The 16,868-nt window shown below is 48.4% G+C and overlaps 2 protein-coding genes across 2 annotated transcripts in view; both read left to right on the top strand.

Moving 5' to 3' along the window:
- Positions 1 to 335: 335 nt before the first annotated feature.
- Positions 336 to 11,085, top strand: Umod (uromodulin). The gene is made up of 10 exons (XM_005351083.1): positions 336 to 429; positions 1,509 to 2,291; positions 2,375 to 2,482; positions 3,678 to 3,886; positions 4,693 to 4,841; positions 6,341 to 6,586; positions 7,910 to 8,072; positions 8,746 to 8,827; positions 9,503 to 9,544; positions 11,024 to 11,085. Exons 1-10 carry the CDS (start codon positions 336 to 338, stop codon positions 11,083 to 11,085), a joined length of 1,938 nt encoding a protein of 645 aa, XP_005351140.1.
- A 5,304-nt stretch (positions 11,086 to 16,389) lies between these two features.
- The window catches only part of Gp2 (glycoprotein 2), a 14,324-nt gene continuing 13,845 nt past the window's right edge, over positions 16,390 to 16,868 (top strand). Inside the window, exon 1 of the mRNA XM_005351066.1 lies at positions 16,390 to 16,471. Within this exon, the coding sequence (XP_005351123.1) occupies positions 16,390 to 16,471 (82 nt within the window). The remainder of the gene's footprint in view (positions 16,472 to 16,868) is intronic.

Genomic DNA, 16,868 nt, shown 5'->3' with positions numbered 1-16,868 from the left:
CTAAACAAAAGATTTAGCTCTTCAAAATGTGCAGTACATGGAACGTGAGTGGGTGGGTACGGGGTATGGGGCATGGGTAAGGAGCAGGGGTATGTCCACACACACGGAAGCCGACCAAAGCTAGAGCTGCAGCCCTGTAGTTTTCCTGATCCCTATCAACGGTGCACAACAGAGGCATTCCTTCTGTCTGTGGGGAGGGGAGTTAGACCACACATGTGCCTCACTCATCTCTGCTCTCCGTATCCCAGGCATCAGAAACACAGGGAAAGCATCTAACCCGTCATTACCTTTGGGCAGGTGTTCCAGTACCAGAAACAGAGGGAAGAGCAGGAAGGATGAGGCGGCTGTGCTCTTTGACCGGGTTGCTGGTGGTAATGATGGTAACCCCTTGGCTCACTGTAGCTGGAGCCAATGATTCATCAGAAGCAAGTAAGTGTGAGTGTTTGTGCATGCGTGTGTGTGTGTGTGTGATGCGTGTGTGTGCATGTGTGTGCATGTGTATGTAGTACTCTTCCCTGTGCTTAATTGAATTCTTAATTAAGATTAAGCAATCTTAATCCTTCTTTTAGCACACTTGACATGATCTGTATCCTAAGCCCATTTCATGGATTGTAATGTGCCCAGACTCACTCAGAAGTTCTACTAAGATGCAAATCCTGCTTTAGTATGTCTGACAAGAGGCCCGAGACTCTGAAGAAATAACAAAGTTTGGGTGATGCTGATATTGGGCTAGAGCATCTCTTTCTTGCACTTTATTGTAAAGTCACAAGCATGCTCAGTTACATAAACGAATTGAACAGCCCCAGGTGGCGCATAGGCACCTCTCCTTTAATTGTGGGGTCATTCCACGGGGCTTCCATCCTGGAGTACTGTGGAGCCATAGTAAATACAACTGTGGGGTGGTGGTTCAAAGCACATGTTCTGTGGTCATGCCATGAGTGTATATCATGTTTGGCAACTTGTGAGGGACTTACCCCTTCTGAGTCTCAATGTTCATGTCTGTAGATAAAGATAAATTAAAAGGGGGCCGCTGGTCAGTAAGCTCCAGAATGAAAGGTGCACATCCTTGTGTCCGACACGCAGTACGTGACGCTAAACAACGGCTCTTTCCTTTTCAGTGTTGAAAGCAAGTGTGAGTGTCTTGTCAAATGGGCTGGGAACAGTCTTCAGAGAGAAGGGACCCAGGGAAGGGTGTTAGTGAAGGCTTCAGAGGCAGAGAGAGGACCTGGGCAGACTAGGAAGGGGTGGCAGCTTCGTCACACATCCTCCCCAGTTACCCAGGTATTGTGTATTCTGCCCTTGGATGTGACAATGCGGACGTTTTAAAAGGAGGCACAAAGGAAAGGCCATGCTTAACTAGATGAATATGAGAATCTACTCGTTGGTTGGATGGGCAGGTTCCAAGGGTGGCGGTAAGATAACAAGTTCTTTAAGAAGCAAGAAAGACTCTGTTTTGGGATATCTGCCCAGCTGCCGGGGGTTCTGAGACTGTGCTCTTCTATCAACAGTAAGGTGTTCCGATTGCCACAGCAACGCCACCTGCATGGTGGATGGAGTGGTCACAACATGCTTCTGCCAGCTGGGTTTCACTGGTAACGGGCTGCACTGTGAGGACGTGGATGAGTGTGCCATCCCTCAGGCTCACAACTGCTCTGCCAACAGCGTCTGCGTGAACACACTGGGTTCCTACGCATGCGCCTGCCAGGATGGCTTCCGTCTGACGCCTGGGCTGGGCTGCATTGATGTGGATGAATGCGCAGAGCCGGGACTCAGTGACTGCCATGCACTAGCTACCTGTGTCAACAGGGAAGGCAACTACTCGTGCGTGTGTTCCAAGGGCTACGAAGGGGATGGTCGGCACTGTGAGTGCTCCCCAGACTCCTGTGGGCCCGATCTGGACTGCTTGCCCCAGGGCCCGGGGGGAGCACTAGTGTGTGTAGACCCCTGCAACATGCACGAGACCCTGGCCGAGTACTGGCGCAGCACGGAATACGGTGCCGGCTACTCCTGTGACTCTAATTTGCATGGTTGGTACCGGTTCATGGGCCAGGGTGGCGTGAGCATGGCTGAGACCTGTGTGCCGGTCCAGCGATGCAACACAGCTGCGCCCATGTGGCTCAATGGCTCGCATCCGTCGAGCAACGAGGGCATCGTGAGCCGCACGGCCTGTGCGCACTGGAGCGGCAACTGCTGTCTGTGGTCCACAGAGATTCAGGTGAAGGCCTGCACAGGTGGCTACTATGTTTACAACCTGACGGAGGCCCCCGAATGCAATCTGGCTTACTGCACAGGTGAGCAGAGCTGCACCCTACCTCCTCTTTGGTCTGTAGGAGTCTGGAGGAACAAGCTGTTGACTGTCTCGATGACGTTTCAGATCCTAGCTCCGTGGAGGGGACCTGCGAAGAGTGCGGGGTAGACGAGGACTGCATATCAGAAAACGGCAGATGGCGCTGTCAGTGTAAAAAGGACTTCAATATCACAGGTGAGGCCCGGAGGGCGATTGGTTGAGAAAGTGATCAGCGCTTAGGGGTGAGGCTCATGCTTGTGTGGGTCTGGGACCAGAGGACACACAGCCAATCAGTGAGAAGGAAAGGTCACGAAGAGTCTGGGTTGTTTGGGGCTCCTTCTCAATGGGCTCCAAAGGCACACCAGGTAACCAGAAGTAACCAGAAACTACCGAGCCGCCTGTCACATCAGAAACTGACAGCGACCGCCGTTCTGTGGCCGGTGCGGGATGCTGGGCATGGGCCAGGGCCTCTCTCAGCCCGTTTCCTCATGGTGTCATTGAAGATGGTGAGGTCTTTTCCAGACTTGGGTCACGTGCCATGCCCACTGTCTGATGCTGCTTCTTTCCAAGTACTGTCTGTGTGGAGAAATGTCGTGATGAAGACGTTCCTCTCCAGTTTGGTGGGATGGCTTCCTTGAGCTTGATTCAGGGTGTGGGTGTCCCTGCTGGGTTTACAAGTAAAATGTCACAACGTTAAATGTAAAAAGGAACACAATGGTAAGGAAGCCATTGCCCTCCTACAGAGGTGCAGTGCTCCACACTGAAAAGGAAGAATTAAGAAACACCTCCAAAAATTGAAACTTGCTTGAGAGTCTTTGTCTCTCTACCACACAGGTCCTAAGGACTGAACTCAGGTAGTAAGGCTTGGCAGCAAACACCTTTACTCACTGAGCCATCATACCAGCTCCTGAATACTTGAAAAATAAGGAAAAATTCTAGTTATTCTTTATTGCCTTCTCCAAACTTTGAGCCTGCTCTTTGTCTGAGAGGGAAACTAACCAACAACATCATCAGAGTCACTGCCAATGGGAGGCCTGGCACCTGTGTGTAGCAAGGATGCCAAAGGGTGGCAATTAGCGTTTTCTTTATTTCTCTTTTTTTCTTCATATTGGCTGGATGTTGTTTAAGGCTGGGCCAGTGAAAGACCCTCAAACTACCTTAAATTGTATATACAGTGCACTCTAAGGGGAACATGGAGCTGGATGGTTGATGGTTGGATCCACATAGTGATGTTCATAATTTAATTTTGGCTGAGAGGGGACTATGATTAACCCAAGGCATCTTAAGTGCCACCATCTGATGGCCAGTCCAGCAAGCATGCTGTGTCCCTGGGGATGTGCCTGGCCCTGGAGGAGAAGATTCCTGATCTTGTTGTCCCTGGCCTTTTCAGATATATCTCTCCTGGATCACAAGTTAGAGTGTGGGACCAATGACATCAAAATATCCCTCAGCAAATGCCAGCTCCAGAGTGTGGGCTTTATGAAGGTCTTCATGTACCTGAGTGACAGCCAGTGCTCGGGCTTCAGTGAGAGGGGGGAACGAGACTGGATGTCCGTGGTGACACCTGCCCAGGATGGCCCCTGTGGGACAGTGTTGAGGGTAAGTCCTTGCCCGTGGTAACAGCAGGGTTGGAGTGACGGGTGCCTATGTAAGGTCCAAGTCCACACCTTGTTGGATCTTTGGGTGATTTGTTTGACCTGACTTCAACTTGGAGGGGTTGCCACTTCTCTGTAGGGATGTTAGGGTTAAATTAATCCATGTGTCTGGTGTGAGCTTGATCTGTAAGGATGACCTCCCCTTCTGCAGATGGGAAAGAAAGGGCTAGGCTGACAATGATGGCTTCCAACCACTAAGGTTCACACTGGGACCAGAAGCAAGTCTATCTGTGTTCAGGGATCCCAAGAAGAGTGTCACCCCCAGAGGCCTCTGCGAAGATCAACCATTAAGTGTTCGTGAGGCTGGCACCTAGCTTCCTCCTGACTCCATCCCTGGAAAGAAAATGGGGATGAGCAAAAGGAAAGCAGGGAAGGGAGAGATTGCCACTGTCAAAGACAGTGTGAGATGAAATTAGTGACAGCTTGCTCGTGATTTTCAAGAGGAAACCTGCAGATCCCGTGCTCTGCATGGATGGACGCAGTTCTCAGGGAACCGTGAACCTCCATCCCTTTATCCACAAAGCAGGGATTCAGCAGCCCTGCCTCTTTAGGTTGTGGGAAGCATTGGTAGAACGATGCAGGAGGAGAATGTAGCTCAGTGTCTGGAACATGACCTCTGCTCCTAAAGTCACTGCTATTGTAACACACAGACAGGGAGGGCAGCTTTCAGGGCTCCATAGACCAACACATTGGCTGTAACACTCTGCTTGGGGTCTCATGTCTCTTTCTCCTTCTCTTCACCCAACACAGACCAATGAAACCCATGCCACCTACAGCAACACCCTCTACCTGGCAAATGAGATCATCATCCGAGACATCAACATCAGGATCAACTTTGAATGCTCTTACCCCCTGGACATGAAAGTCAGCCTGAAGACCTCCCTACAGCCCATGGTCAGGTGTGGCCATCAGGGGTCTCTAGTGCTCTGGGGAGGCTTCACCCCACAGCCCTGTAACCCCTCAGCCCCTCAGTCCTGAGACCTTCAGCTGCCTTGACAAGTGGGAACTGGCTTTGGAGTCTGGAGATGCAGGGTTGCGAGGACACAGAGTGAGGAATTCCAGAATCCAGATTTCAACCCAGGCTCTGCCATCTATTAAGTGGATAGCTTTGGGAACCCATAGCAACTGTCTAACTGTTGTCCTCATTTACCAGGGGCCTTTAATAGCACTTCCATGGCTTTTCTAAGGACAGTCATGTTCTGCAAAGGGGATCAAATATCAGTCTGTCTTTTCAGAAGGCTTGGGTGGCCCTGCTTCTGGAGGGGATTCTGAACAAGCATAGCTTTTATTTAGATCTCAGCTCCCATCCTTCTCTGAATTGAAGATCTACGATTAAAGAGGCATTTACAGATCACACTCTTCAGAGGTGTCTTTTTTGGGTAGAAAGGTAGGTAGCTGGAGAGGCAAACCAGGAAAGCTCCATCCATTTGGTGGAAAATAGCATCCTCTTTCTATGTATGATTGAAAGTCTTTGAATATGATGGGCCACAGGCCACTGATGCTCATGTGGGAAGGATGACATCTGCAAACACTAGTATTTATTGAGCATTTGCAGTATGGCAGAAACATGTTAAGAATGCTGGACTGATATGTGTGTGACTTGCTTATATCGGGTTATTGGATGGAGTACGACCAGGTGAGGTAGTGCCCTGGAGTAATGTGGCCATGTCCTAGGCCTCCCTTCAAGGTGTCTGAGAGCAACAGGTATGTGAGCAAGCCTCTCAGGGACTCAAGAACGTCTCAGCCTATTCTCTCTTGTGAAGCAGATCCTTGTATTGTTGGGCAATTCTCATAAACCTTATTTTATGTGGCACCTCTCTCTCTCTGTATCCTGTGAGAGATAATGCAGTGAAATTCACACCAGTATGAGTGTTTAGATTAAAAACAGCCCATTTATAAGACCCAATCTGATGTCGGTATTGGAAGGAACACCTTGACAGAGCTTCAGAACTCAAGTCTATAGGGCTCCTGATAGCTCATCTCTTTTTACCTGTTGCAGGCTGAGACTCAAGAAGCCCAGGTAGGTCCCCTAAGAATTTATTCTATTTTGAAGGACGGTAGGAAGGGGGCACCCACAGTGCCCTGGAAATTTAACTCAAGATATGGTCTATGGATCTGTAACACCAGCATCACTAATGATGAGTTTGTTAGAGATGCGGATCTTTGAGTCCCAGCACAGACCTGCTCAGTCAGGGAGGGCTTCTCTCCAGCATCCGCTAACACCCCATGCCTCTGAGTGCTCATAGAAGTTTGCCAAGCAGCGGTGAGGGTTTCAGGCCTGCTACTGAATGAGACAGTCAGAAACCTGCAAGGAACAGTCCGAGAATGCTGGTCAGAAAGGGTAGCCATCTGTGCATGTTCTCATCCTGGTCCTCTAACAGCTCTTCTTCCTCTGCAGTTCCCTGAACATCAGCTTGGGTGGGACAGGCATGTTCACCGTGCGGATGGCGCTGTTCCAGAGCCCTGCCTACACACAGCCCTACCAAGGCTCCTCTGTGATGCTGTCCACAGAGGCTTTTCTGTATGTGGGCACCATACTGGATGGGGGTGACGTGTCCCGGTTTGTACTGCTAATGACCAACTGCTATGCCACGCCCAGTAGCAACGCCACAGACCCTGTGAAATACTTCATTATCCAGGACAGGTAAAACAGTGGATTCGATTTGGATGGGGATTGGGGTCATGTCTTTAGAATTAGTGGGAGGAGAGGAATACATGTTTATGTTTATATTCCCTTAGCTTAAATTTAGCATTTTGGCTCAACCTGAATACAGGGACCTACCTATGCTATTCAGTAGTTTTTAGGTGCTATTCATTAGGACTCCCTAGATCATCTTATGCAATGCATTATCAACTGTATTTTCACAAGTATGTGAAGCACACATATCAAATGTTTTAACATTTTAAGAAGTGCGCTTTGATTTAAGTGGTTTTCTTGGTATTTTTTGAACTATCTTATTTTTATATAATATGTCATTATATTTGAAGAGGGTTGCACATGTTCACTGGCGGGCCAAGTGGGCATCCCTGACTTAGAGCATATAAGAAATCTGATGAAAAGGCAGGCTCAGAGCAACAGGCAGCCAGTGCCCAGCTGGGAAGAGTAGGGGCTGGGCATGGTTAACCCAGGAGTGGTTGAAACTGGGAGGGTATAGGCGTGCTGTCTCTTCCTTGAAAGGGTATAGATAAATTAAACAGATACTTTGAAAGTCTGTTGTGTACCAGACTTTGTGGGTACCATGGCGAGGGGAAGAGATGAAATCACCCACCCTCACACAATTTAAATTCTGAAGGCAAGACAGACAATTAAACGGAAGTGAAATACACACTGAGGAGGAGGCCTTTGGACAAGTGAAGCAGGGAGGGAAAGGCTTTGCAGCCCAAGCTGCAGGACCTGCCCAGAATGCCCGGCACACACGTGAGCTTCTTCTGCATGTTGGTTTGTTTGGATGCCACTGTGTGCATTGCAGATGGGTACACACACTTTGGTTGGCTCAGTGGCTGGCTGGACTCCCTGGTTTCTGCGATTATAGGCACATATTTGACAGCATGGAATAGTTAATGATTCTTTTGTTGTTTATTTATTAAAGATTTCTGTCTCTTCCCCGCCACCGCCTCCCATTTCCCTCCCCCTCCCCCATTAATGATTCTTTAATATGTTTCCTTGTCAATGAGAATGAGCTTCTGGATTGTTCCAACTCTGTGGTGGAAGAATGTCATCATTTTTCTTTAGCCCCAGTCACAGGCATCACCTACTGTGTGCCTCACTCTGTTCTAAGCACTTTGAAAAAAAATAATGTAATCCTCAGTTATCTTTTAACATTATTCCCATATGTGTATGGAGACGTTGAGGCACAGAGAAGTTTAATGAGCTAGCAGGTGGCGATGTGGCATTTAAGCCCAGGAAGTGGAGCTCCAGAGTCTTGGCTTAATCAACTCCACCGTATGTCTTAATGTTCCCATTCAGATGTCCAAACACATTGGATACAACCATTCAGGTGGTGGAGAACGGCGAGTCCCCTCAGGGCCGGTTTTCTGTTCAGATGTTCCGGTTCACAGGAAATTATGACCTTGTCTACCTGCACTGTGAGGTGTACCTGTGTGACTCTGTGAATGAACAGTGCAAGCCTGTGAGTCATCCCCCTTCCCCCTTCTCTCCACAAAAGAGTGCTGGAAGCACCCCTGTCCCACACCGGCAACAGGGCGCTGGAAGCTCCACCCCCGCCCCCAACTGCAACAGAGCGCTGGAAGCCCCACACCCCTACCCCCACTCCTGCACAACAGTCTGCTGGAGTGCCTGTCTCTACCACCAAGACACGTGGCCAGAGGCATAAAGGAAGACACGTATTTGTGGCATTTTCCTTTTAACATAAGGACACATAGCTGCAAGACAGAGTGGACAGGGCCAATCAGGACACCTGGGCTACCTGGCAGTCAGGAAAGAGTAGTGATATCAGGGGGCTTGGCCAATAAGTGGACCTTATTAGCAGGCACAAGCTGTTCTCCCCATAACAATAACTTAAATCTGCAGTGCTGTGTGCAACTCAGGTGTTTTAATGTGTTCAAACGCCACAGAAATTCACCGGGGGAGCTACTCGCTCATTTTCTCAATTGGAAAAGCTCAGAGAGCTGAAGTGACTAGTCCACAATCCCAATACGGGCTGGGGCTGGGATATGATCCGCTATTTCCTGTATGAGACAGGAGGATGCTCTTCTGAGCTGGCTGCCCACTTTTCACGCCAGGATCACATGTCACCTTCCTCTTAACCATGAGTGATTTTCTGTGTCACCCTTCCCCTACAGAGCTGCTCTGGGACTAGACTGAGAAGTGGAAACTTCATAGATCAGGCCCGGGTCCTGAACTTGGGCCCCATCACACGGCAAGGTGAGAGATCTGTTCTTCTGTCAGGTCCCTGAATGGGGAAGAGGCAAGGCGGCAGAGGCTGGCTTCTTAGGTCTGACTGTCAATGGAAGAGTGAGGGACAGTGGATTCTCTGGGCGATCAGCTGCCTTCCTCTTTAACCAGTTCTAGTGCAGCCATTCATTCGTCCATTGCAGACACAGGCTTTGGTGCTCGCTATGGCTTTGCATCTTGTGACAAGCAGAACAGGTCCCACTGCCTTGGATCTTCTGGATCATTTGGGGAAACATTGTCCAAATGGCACCATTTAGATGCATAGAACTGCAGTTGCCTTGAGCGCAGGGATAAAGTGCACACAGAGTTTAAAGCTGTTCTGACTAAGGAACCAGACCGAGTCTTGATGATGGGGGAAGACTAGGGAGAAGCCAGCCTGTTAGGAGAACTGAGGGGAGCTAGGCCACTGGTGGTGGCTAAACTAGTATAGGCAAGGCTAGCCCTGTGGAACTGTGTAGATCCCAATAAGTTTTTAGTCTTTCTTCTGAAAGGAATATGGATGAGGCTTTCTACAGATCCAGTGTGGGGGAGTGAGCTTCAGAAAGATGACCCTGACTGCAAGAGGAGAAGACGGAGGGAACTAGTCTCAACTTCCTTGTAAGCCATGTGCCTCACTTCTCATGGATCTTTCTGTTTCTCCCAAAGGAGTCCAGGCTGCTGTATCCAAAGCTGCTTCCAGCAACTTAAGTAAGTTAGTAACTTGAGTAAGCTATGTAACTATTCTTTCTGTATAGTAACCTGCTCCACGACACTCCGCTGTGGCTTCTATCTGGGGTTCTTAGTGGACTGGAGGGCCTCGCCTTCAGAGCCTGAGCTGCCAAAGGTGACCTGTCCTGGACTCACCTGTACTCATGCGCACATTGGTGCTGTCCCATACTAGTGTGTTGGGACACAGGTATGACCCAACAACCTGAGAGTGTTTGCACACAGATATCACACACAGTTACATGTATGCATACCTGTACATATCTGCATACACACAAATCATACACATTCCTATCTGCGTGCACACAGACACACACACTCATTTGTGTATGCACAGACCACACATGCTCCTATCTGCACACAGATCACATACATGTCTGTACACAAACCACACACACTCAACTACATGCAGATCACACCCATTCACATCTGCACATACATTTATGGGCATACAGACTATACATACTCACATCTGCATATAGATCACCCCCTTTCGTGTCTACACACAGACCATACACACTCATATCTGTGCACACTCCTTTCTGCACACAGACCATATGCATTCATATTTGCATATATATCACAATACTCATATGTACACATACAGATCACAGATGTTCATGTATGCACATGCTGATCACACTCACTTCTATCTGCAGGCACACGTGTTCATGCTTTATACAGAGATAGACACACAGCTGCAGTTGCCCGAATGCATGTAAGCGGCTCAGATGTCCACATACATCTATTACAAACCTGTTCCCCAAGGACATGCACACCTGCCCTTTTCTTGGCACACCCTGAAGCTGAAGCTCATCTCTTACACCTCACAAGCCACTCTACAGGTTACAAATATTTGCTGAGAGCCATTGTTTGCCAAGAACCAAGATTAGTCGTGCACTGAGCATATCAGACAAACAAGAAGCTTTGTATTTTGCGTCTTCAAGCCTCAGACCACGAAAGTCAGGAACTGGTGACGTTGTCCTTTTCTGCTCCCTGCTGCCTGGTTTGTCACCCCAGATGAAAACTGAATCCACACAGCCATTGCTTTTCTTGGCTTGTGAAACCTGGGTCTAAGAGGATTGCTGTGATGATCTGGGGTTTGGCATGAGTTCTCTTCCCCTGAGCTCAGAGCTGGAAAGTCACGGTTCTCCCGTGACATAGGTGTCTCTTCTGTGACTAGCCTTCAGGTCTCTGGGATGGTTGGGTCTAGTAGGTATCGCGTGAAGGGTGCACATCAAGTACTTCAGGAGACACTACTGTCTTTTCCAGTCTAGTCCACCTGGAATGGAGCCTGAATCCACCCCACCCCCACCCCGTTTAGTGTAGACAACTTTTTTGAACTTCCTTGTCCAGATAGGGTACCTTCCTTCTTGGCTAGTCTGTAGGAAAGTGTCTTATGTTACGTTGCACAAAAGTCCACCAGCACCTGCCATGTCCCTCTAATTGTTTTCCTTTTAGGGCTCCTGAGCATCTGGCTGCCTCTGTTTCTCTCCGTCACTTTGACCCTGATGTCTCACTGATGGACAGAAGGAAACCTGGTGTGGCTCCCAGCTCACTTCCTGCCGGCCAGGAGGGGAGATGCAGACTGGTTTCCAGCCATAGGAGAGGGACTCACACTGCTCCCAGATCGCACTTACTCTCTCCCTTTAATCCTCACACTCAAAACCTAGTAGTTATCTTTCAATGCTGCTCTCTCTCCAAACGGGACTTGTGGTACATCTGCACATGGAGCCCCTGTCTCCTTAAGGAATAATAATAATAATAAGTTTAAAAAATCAGCTTTTGGAGTCATTAATTCAAATCTTCACTGAGCACACCGTCACTGTGGGCACTGTCTATTGTACTGAGCATCACATGGTGGGACTAAAGCAGACCCTTTCCCTATCTTAATGGACTTCACAGACGCTCCGAGAAACTGGGATCTCAGAACAAAAGTTCTGCTATGCTACCTTAGAAAAGACACACAATGTGTCTGAACATCACCTATATAAACACACACACACACACACACACACACATATCCGTCCTTCCATTTGCTGAGCTGCTACTGTACCAGTTACTAAGCTATGCCAGGCATTTAACAGTGGATACAGGCTGTGAGCAATGCGGGCACAAGTCATGCCTCAGAACTTGAACATGCAATGCCTTAGGCTGCCAAGGACTCCAGACATGGAGAGTTTAACAGACATCAGGAGGTGGCAGATTCTTTGCAATGGGGGCAGTCAAGAGTGCCCTCACAAGGATACACTTGGCTTTTCCACAAATGAACTTTGGGGATTTCACATGTTCCAGGCCTACACTGGATGCTGAGAAACATTGGCGGATGAGACAAAGCCTTTTCCTGTCTCCGGGCATCTCAAGTCTTAGAGAAGAGATGTAGAAGCAATGGCAGGTGTCTTGTGTCTCCTTAGGACTCCCGCTCACTAGACTTCTACAGCCAATCCTAAAGCTGCAGCTCTTCTCTCAGGCCCCAGCAGTAGAGGAAAGCACACTCAAGCCTTTTCCGTGGGTAGAGAGACTTTGTGGGGCTTTATCCATGGACAGGGACCAGATCCCATCTACGCTCAGACACCCAGAGATTCCAAAAGTCTCTAGAAAAAAAAAGTGTCGCCAATGCTGATGGGAACTCTTTTCTCTGACCCACCTGGTTTCCTGGCCTCTCACTGGACCTTCCCGGGGCAGCCAAGGCCTCAGATCAGGGAAAGACACACGTGTGAGTCCAAAGCAAGGACTGCTGGAACAGTATGTCTTATGTTAAGAGCTCTTATCTCACACAGACACGCACAGCACATACAGGCTTCTTCCTGTTATATAAGAGCTCTGCAGGTGACCCACAGGCTAGTCCAGTGCTATCCCAACCACATTAGTCTGTGTTCTGCTTGGACTGAGGGAGTCCGTTCGGAACAGTCTGTGCTGTGACTCAGGAGCAGCAGGACTTGAAGGGAAGGTCTGGGTCAAGGGAAACAAGGGCTAAGCTAAAGACAAAGGCCGGGTAAGGGACAGAGGAGAAATGTCCCAATGCCATCTCTGCCCCTACCATGTCTTTTCCTTTCTTGCTTTCTGTCTGCTGGTTAAACAACTTAATGTAGCCCCAGCTATTAGTTAATTAATATTAATTAGATACCAAATTAAATGCCAGACACTTTTATGGTAGTGAGGAAATAGAGAATTATCAAAACAGCCACTTTGGTAAAGACAATACCTTGAAATAATAACCATGCAATGTGACAAGTGGTGACAGCCACGGGGGAGGGGGAAAGGCAAGGACAACATAATAGTCCAATAGGAGTGCCGTTTCACAAAGAATGATAGGGTATGATAAGGTGTGGCCTCCCTGACAAGCAGAGGCTGACGGAGTATACGAGCGAACCAGCCTGCTCGGGACAGCTGGGGAACATTGTCACAGGTAGCTGGGATAGTAACTGCAAAGATCCCGAGGCAGAAACTTACATTTCTCCATCAAGGCTGACTGCCTGGACGTGGGACGCCTGACTCTTGTTAGGGGGCCTAGAACATACAGTTGCTTTTGTCCATTTGTTTACTAAACAAATGCTTTCTCAGTGAAGATCAGGAGCTGGGTCCTCAAAGTGCCTGCAGACTTGACAGACTAGGGAATATGATTGGGGTTGTCCTGGAGAGACACGGGGACAGAGCAGAGGACCAGACTGGATGTAGAGCTAGGTTCTCCATCCTAGCTTCCTGGCATAGGTGATAAAAAGGAAAAAGCTGAGCATGGAGCAATCTAGGCAGGGGGAAGATTATGCAAGCATTTGGGGATGAGAAAGAGTTCAGAGAATCTGGCGTTGGCTGAAGCAGAGCTGGTACAGCGAAGTCGGAGTAGAAGCAGGAAGTGTAAATAGGGTCAGATCCCCAGGGCATAGTGAGTTAGGAGCAGGGGATAAGACAGGCTGCAGAAACAGAGGCAAGAGAGAAAGCCCAGAGACCAATCTGTAACCAGCACTAAAATCACGCTCTCATGAGATAGAGACCTACAGTTGGACTGGTCAAGTGAAAGCCAAGAAGACTTGATAGAACCAAGAGGAATTTGAAATGCAGAACGATGAGATGTGGAGCTTCCTGGAATTGAGGCCTGAGGAAGAAAAGAAAGAGTCAAGCCTCCAGCTTGGAAGACTGGTGAGCAGCAGTGCCATCGGCCGAGGTAGATGGTAGACAGAGAGAGAGGAGGGCAGTCAGGAGAGCTGATGGACTCTGACTGCAAGCTGCTGAGTTTGAGGGACCTCGGGTGTCTGTTCCCAAGAGGAGAAGCTCAGAAAGATCTTGGGACTCAGGTGTGGGAGAATTTGAAAATGAGCTACAGTTTGAATCTAAAATGGTCTTCACGGTCCCCTCTTTCCAGCATTTGTTCCCAGGTGGTGGTGCTGTCTGGGATGCTGTGGTGTCCCTAAGAGATGAGGTGTAGTTGGCAGAAGTCCATCACTGGGGGCAGACTATTCAAGGTTGGTTCTGAGTTCACAGCCTGTTTTTCCCTCTACTTCCTGGTCTTTTGTGATGTGAAAAGCCTCTGTCACATGCTCCCATTGCCATAGGCTAAACTATACTGGACTCTCAGCCATGATGGACTGAAGCCCCCTGTTCTGGTTGGTCTTCTGTCAGCTTGATACAGGCCAGTGTTATCAGGGAAGAGGAGGAACCACAATTGAGAAAACACTTCTTTGCTATTGGCGGGGAGAGGGAAAGTCCATGGTGTTTAAGAGTGAAGCCCCTGGTAGGTCAACTACACCCCAGGGGACACCCATACATCCAAGAGTATTTGGACAGTACAAATTGGCCTTGGAGGAAAAAGAATACATTAGGTAGGGGACAATGGGACTAGATCTTGGAAGACTTGGGTAAGGGGCTGGATATGACCAAGCTTTTAGAGTCTTTTTCACAGTTCTGTGCCTTCTAATGTCTAGGCTAGCCCGCCTATTTTAAGGGCTTGAAGGGGGGGCTATACCAATGCTGACTTTGTCCAAAAGCCCTGGCCATCTCTTTCTATTGTACAGTTAAACCCATTTCTTAATATGTCATTGGAAATGGGGTAAACTCTGTGGTTTAAGAATGGCATTCCCTCAACCCTCTTCCTTCATTCTCTCGTACTCTCTGGGACCAGGTGAATAAAGAGGAAGTGTCCTATTGCAATTAGCTTGGAGCAGGCATTACACTGGACACCTACTGAGCAAACAAGTCTATTTGGTTTCTGTCTACTTTCCTCTGGGCATTTTTGCTTCCTTCTCACTTGTGTTTGCTCTGTGGGAATGCACATGGCGTTCGTTGGCTTGATGAGTTTATTAGAGGATTAGATGGGAGAAATCATGATTGCAAGATACTGGCAATGACTGGTGTAGGCAACCTTAAGTACATATTGCAATTGCTTGCGGAGAACCATTCATGTGGAATAGCACCTTCTGGAAGAGTTTCCATGCAGGTGGCACAAAAGCCCTCCTTTCACCACCCTTACGGTAAATGGCTTATCTTACCTACGTCTAACAGGCCCTAGCGCCTGGGAACTTAGCGCCCTCAGCACCAATCATGAAAGGCCACATGAGTGGGGAGTGTCAGTATAAATGAGCAGACAGCAAGTTCTGTTCCCACGCTGGGCAGAAGAGGAAGGAGCCTCTGGGTTTTTCGCTGACGGTAAGTCCTGCTCCAAGGCCCAGCAAGCTTTCTCCTCACCGGCAGGGTGAGTTTCACCCTCTTTACCTACTTGACGTGCCTGGGGCATCTGTAAACTTTCTGAATCCAGAAGTGATTCTGGACCTTAGCCATTGTCAAATGTTCTCCAGGCCAGTCAGCTCACAGTCCCAGTCATTGCCTGGCTCTGGCCAGCTTATATAGGACATCTTTTCCCTTCCTACTAAAAAGACACAGGTTTCCACTTGGGTTAGCGACTCTCAAAATGCAGTCCCGGGTGTTCCTCTGATCCTTGAAATGACTCATGATATGCCATCAGAAACAGGTTTCTAGCTCCAACTGAACATTTTTTAGAGGCTGCAAGAAATCACCTAGAGGTCCCCTTTCAGGGCATAGAAGGATAAATGTCACTTGAAGTTGACATACATTTTATCTATCTATTATTTACTTGTTTCTTTGCTTTTATTATTCATTCATTAATTATTCTATCATGTAAATTTTTTTTAACTGGGAGTCAGTGTGTGCTATCTTCTGTACTGAGAGAAAAGGGTCTTGGGATTTAATCTAACATAGCACTATGCTTTTGAAATCCCAGAGGACCTGATGCATATGATTAAGACAGACTGCACTCTTACTCATAGGTACCAACAGGCATTAGAATCCCTGCCTTCAATTTCTCGAGAGTGTCTATTTCCACCTGCGCAGGAACTTTCCAAACACCACTCTAGGACATTCTGCAGCGCTCACCTACCTTTGGCTTGCTCGTTAATGGATGTCATCCTGGAAAGCCCTTAATCCCATCCCTCTCCATTTCTGCACATCAGGCCAGAAGTTTGGCTTTTGAAAACTTGGACCTGTTGCCAGGTCCATGCCATGTCCATAGCTGCACAGAGAAGCAGCTGTATAGATTTGGTTTGGTTTAACCTACTCTCGAAACTAAACTTCTTCACCACAAAATGGGAACCATGATAGCAGCTTCCTGTGGAGTAAGGCAGAGACTTAAGTGAGGCAAACCATGCAAAGGGATTCAAGAAATTTTGTCACATGATAGGTGCTGAGCTGAGTTTCAACCTCACCCCCAGGCACAGTGGTCTGTGGGCCTGACCTGACACTAGCCTTTCCTTTCCTGTAGTTACATGGGGAGTCTGCAGACTGCGGTGTGACCTGTAAGCCTCACTTTAAGGGGAAAGATGGTGGGCTGTGACCTGCTGTGGCTGGCTGTGGCCTCCTGCATTCTGGTGCTGGCCTCTTCATCTACAACAACACAGCAAGGTGAGTATTTGCTCGCCAGGGGTCACAGATACTCAGCAATACCTAGGGAGTGAGCAGAGGGAGGGAGCAGAAAAGGCCACTCAGTTTGGTTCCAGGAACAGGGAGTTGGGAACAAAGACTTAGAGATAGAGCAAGGAAAGCAGCAATCTCTCCTAGGCTTAAAGGGCAGGGGAGCCAGTAACCTTAGTTCTGCAGCCCCTTTCTGAGGGTGATCAGAGAGCACAGACTGGAAGATAAGAAGGTCACCCTGTCACCCCCTTTCTCCTTCCCTATCAAGTTGCTTATCTGTAAAAACAAAGGTACTAGAATTAACAATATTCCTGTCTTCTCTCTCTCTCTCTCTCTCTCTCTCTCTCTCTCTCTCTCTCTCTCTCTCTCTCTCTTTTTCTCTCTCTCT

This window comes from Microtus ochrogaster, chromosome 8, assembly GCF_000317375.1.
Source record: "Microtus ochrogaster isolate Prairie Vole_2 chromosome 8, MicOch1.0, whole genome shotgun sequence".
In the NCBI taxonomy this organism is placed as follows: Eukaryota; Metazoa; Chordata; class Mammalia; order Rodentia; family Cricetidae; genus Microtus; species Microtus ochrogaster.
Note: the sequence above shows the minus strand (reverse complement) of the source record. Positions and strands in the feature narration are given on the sequence as shown.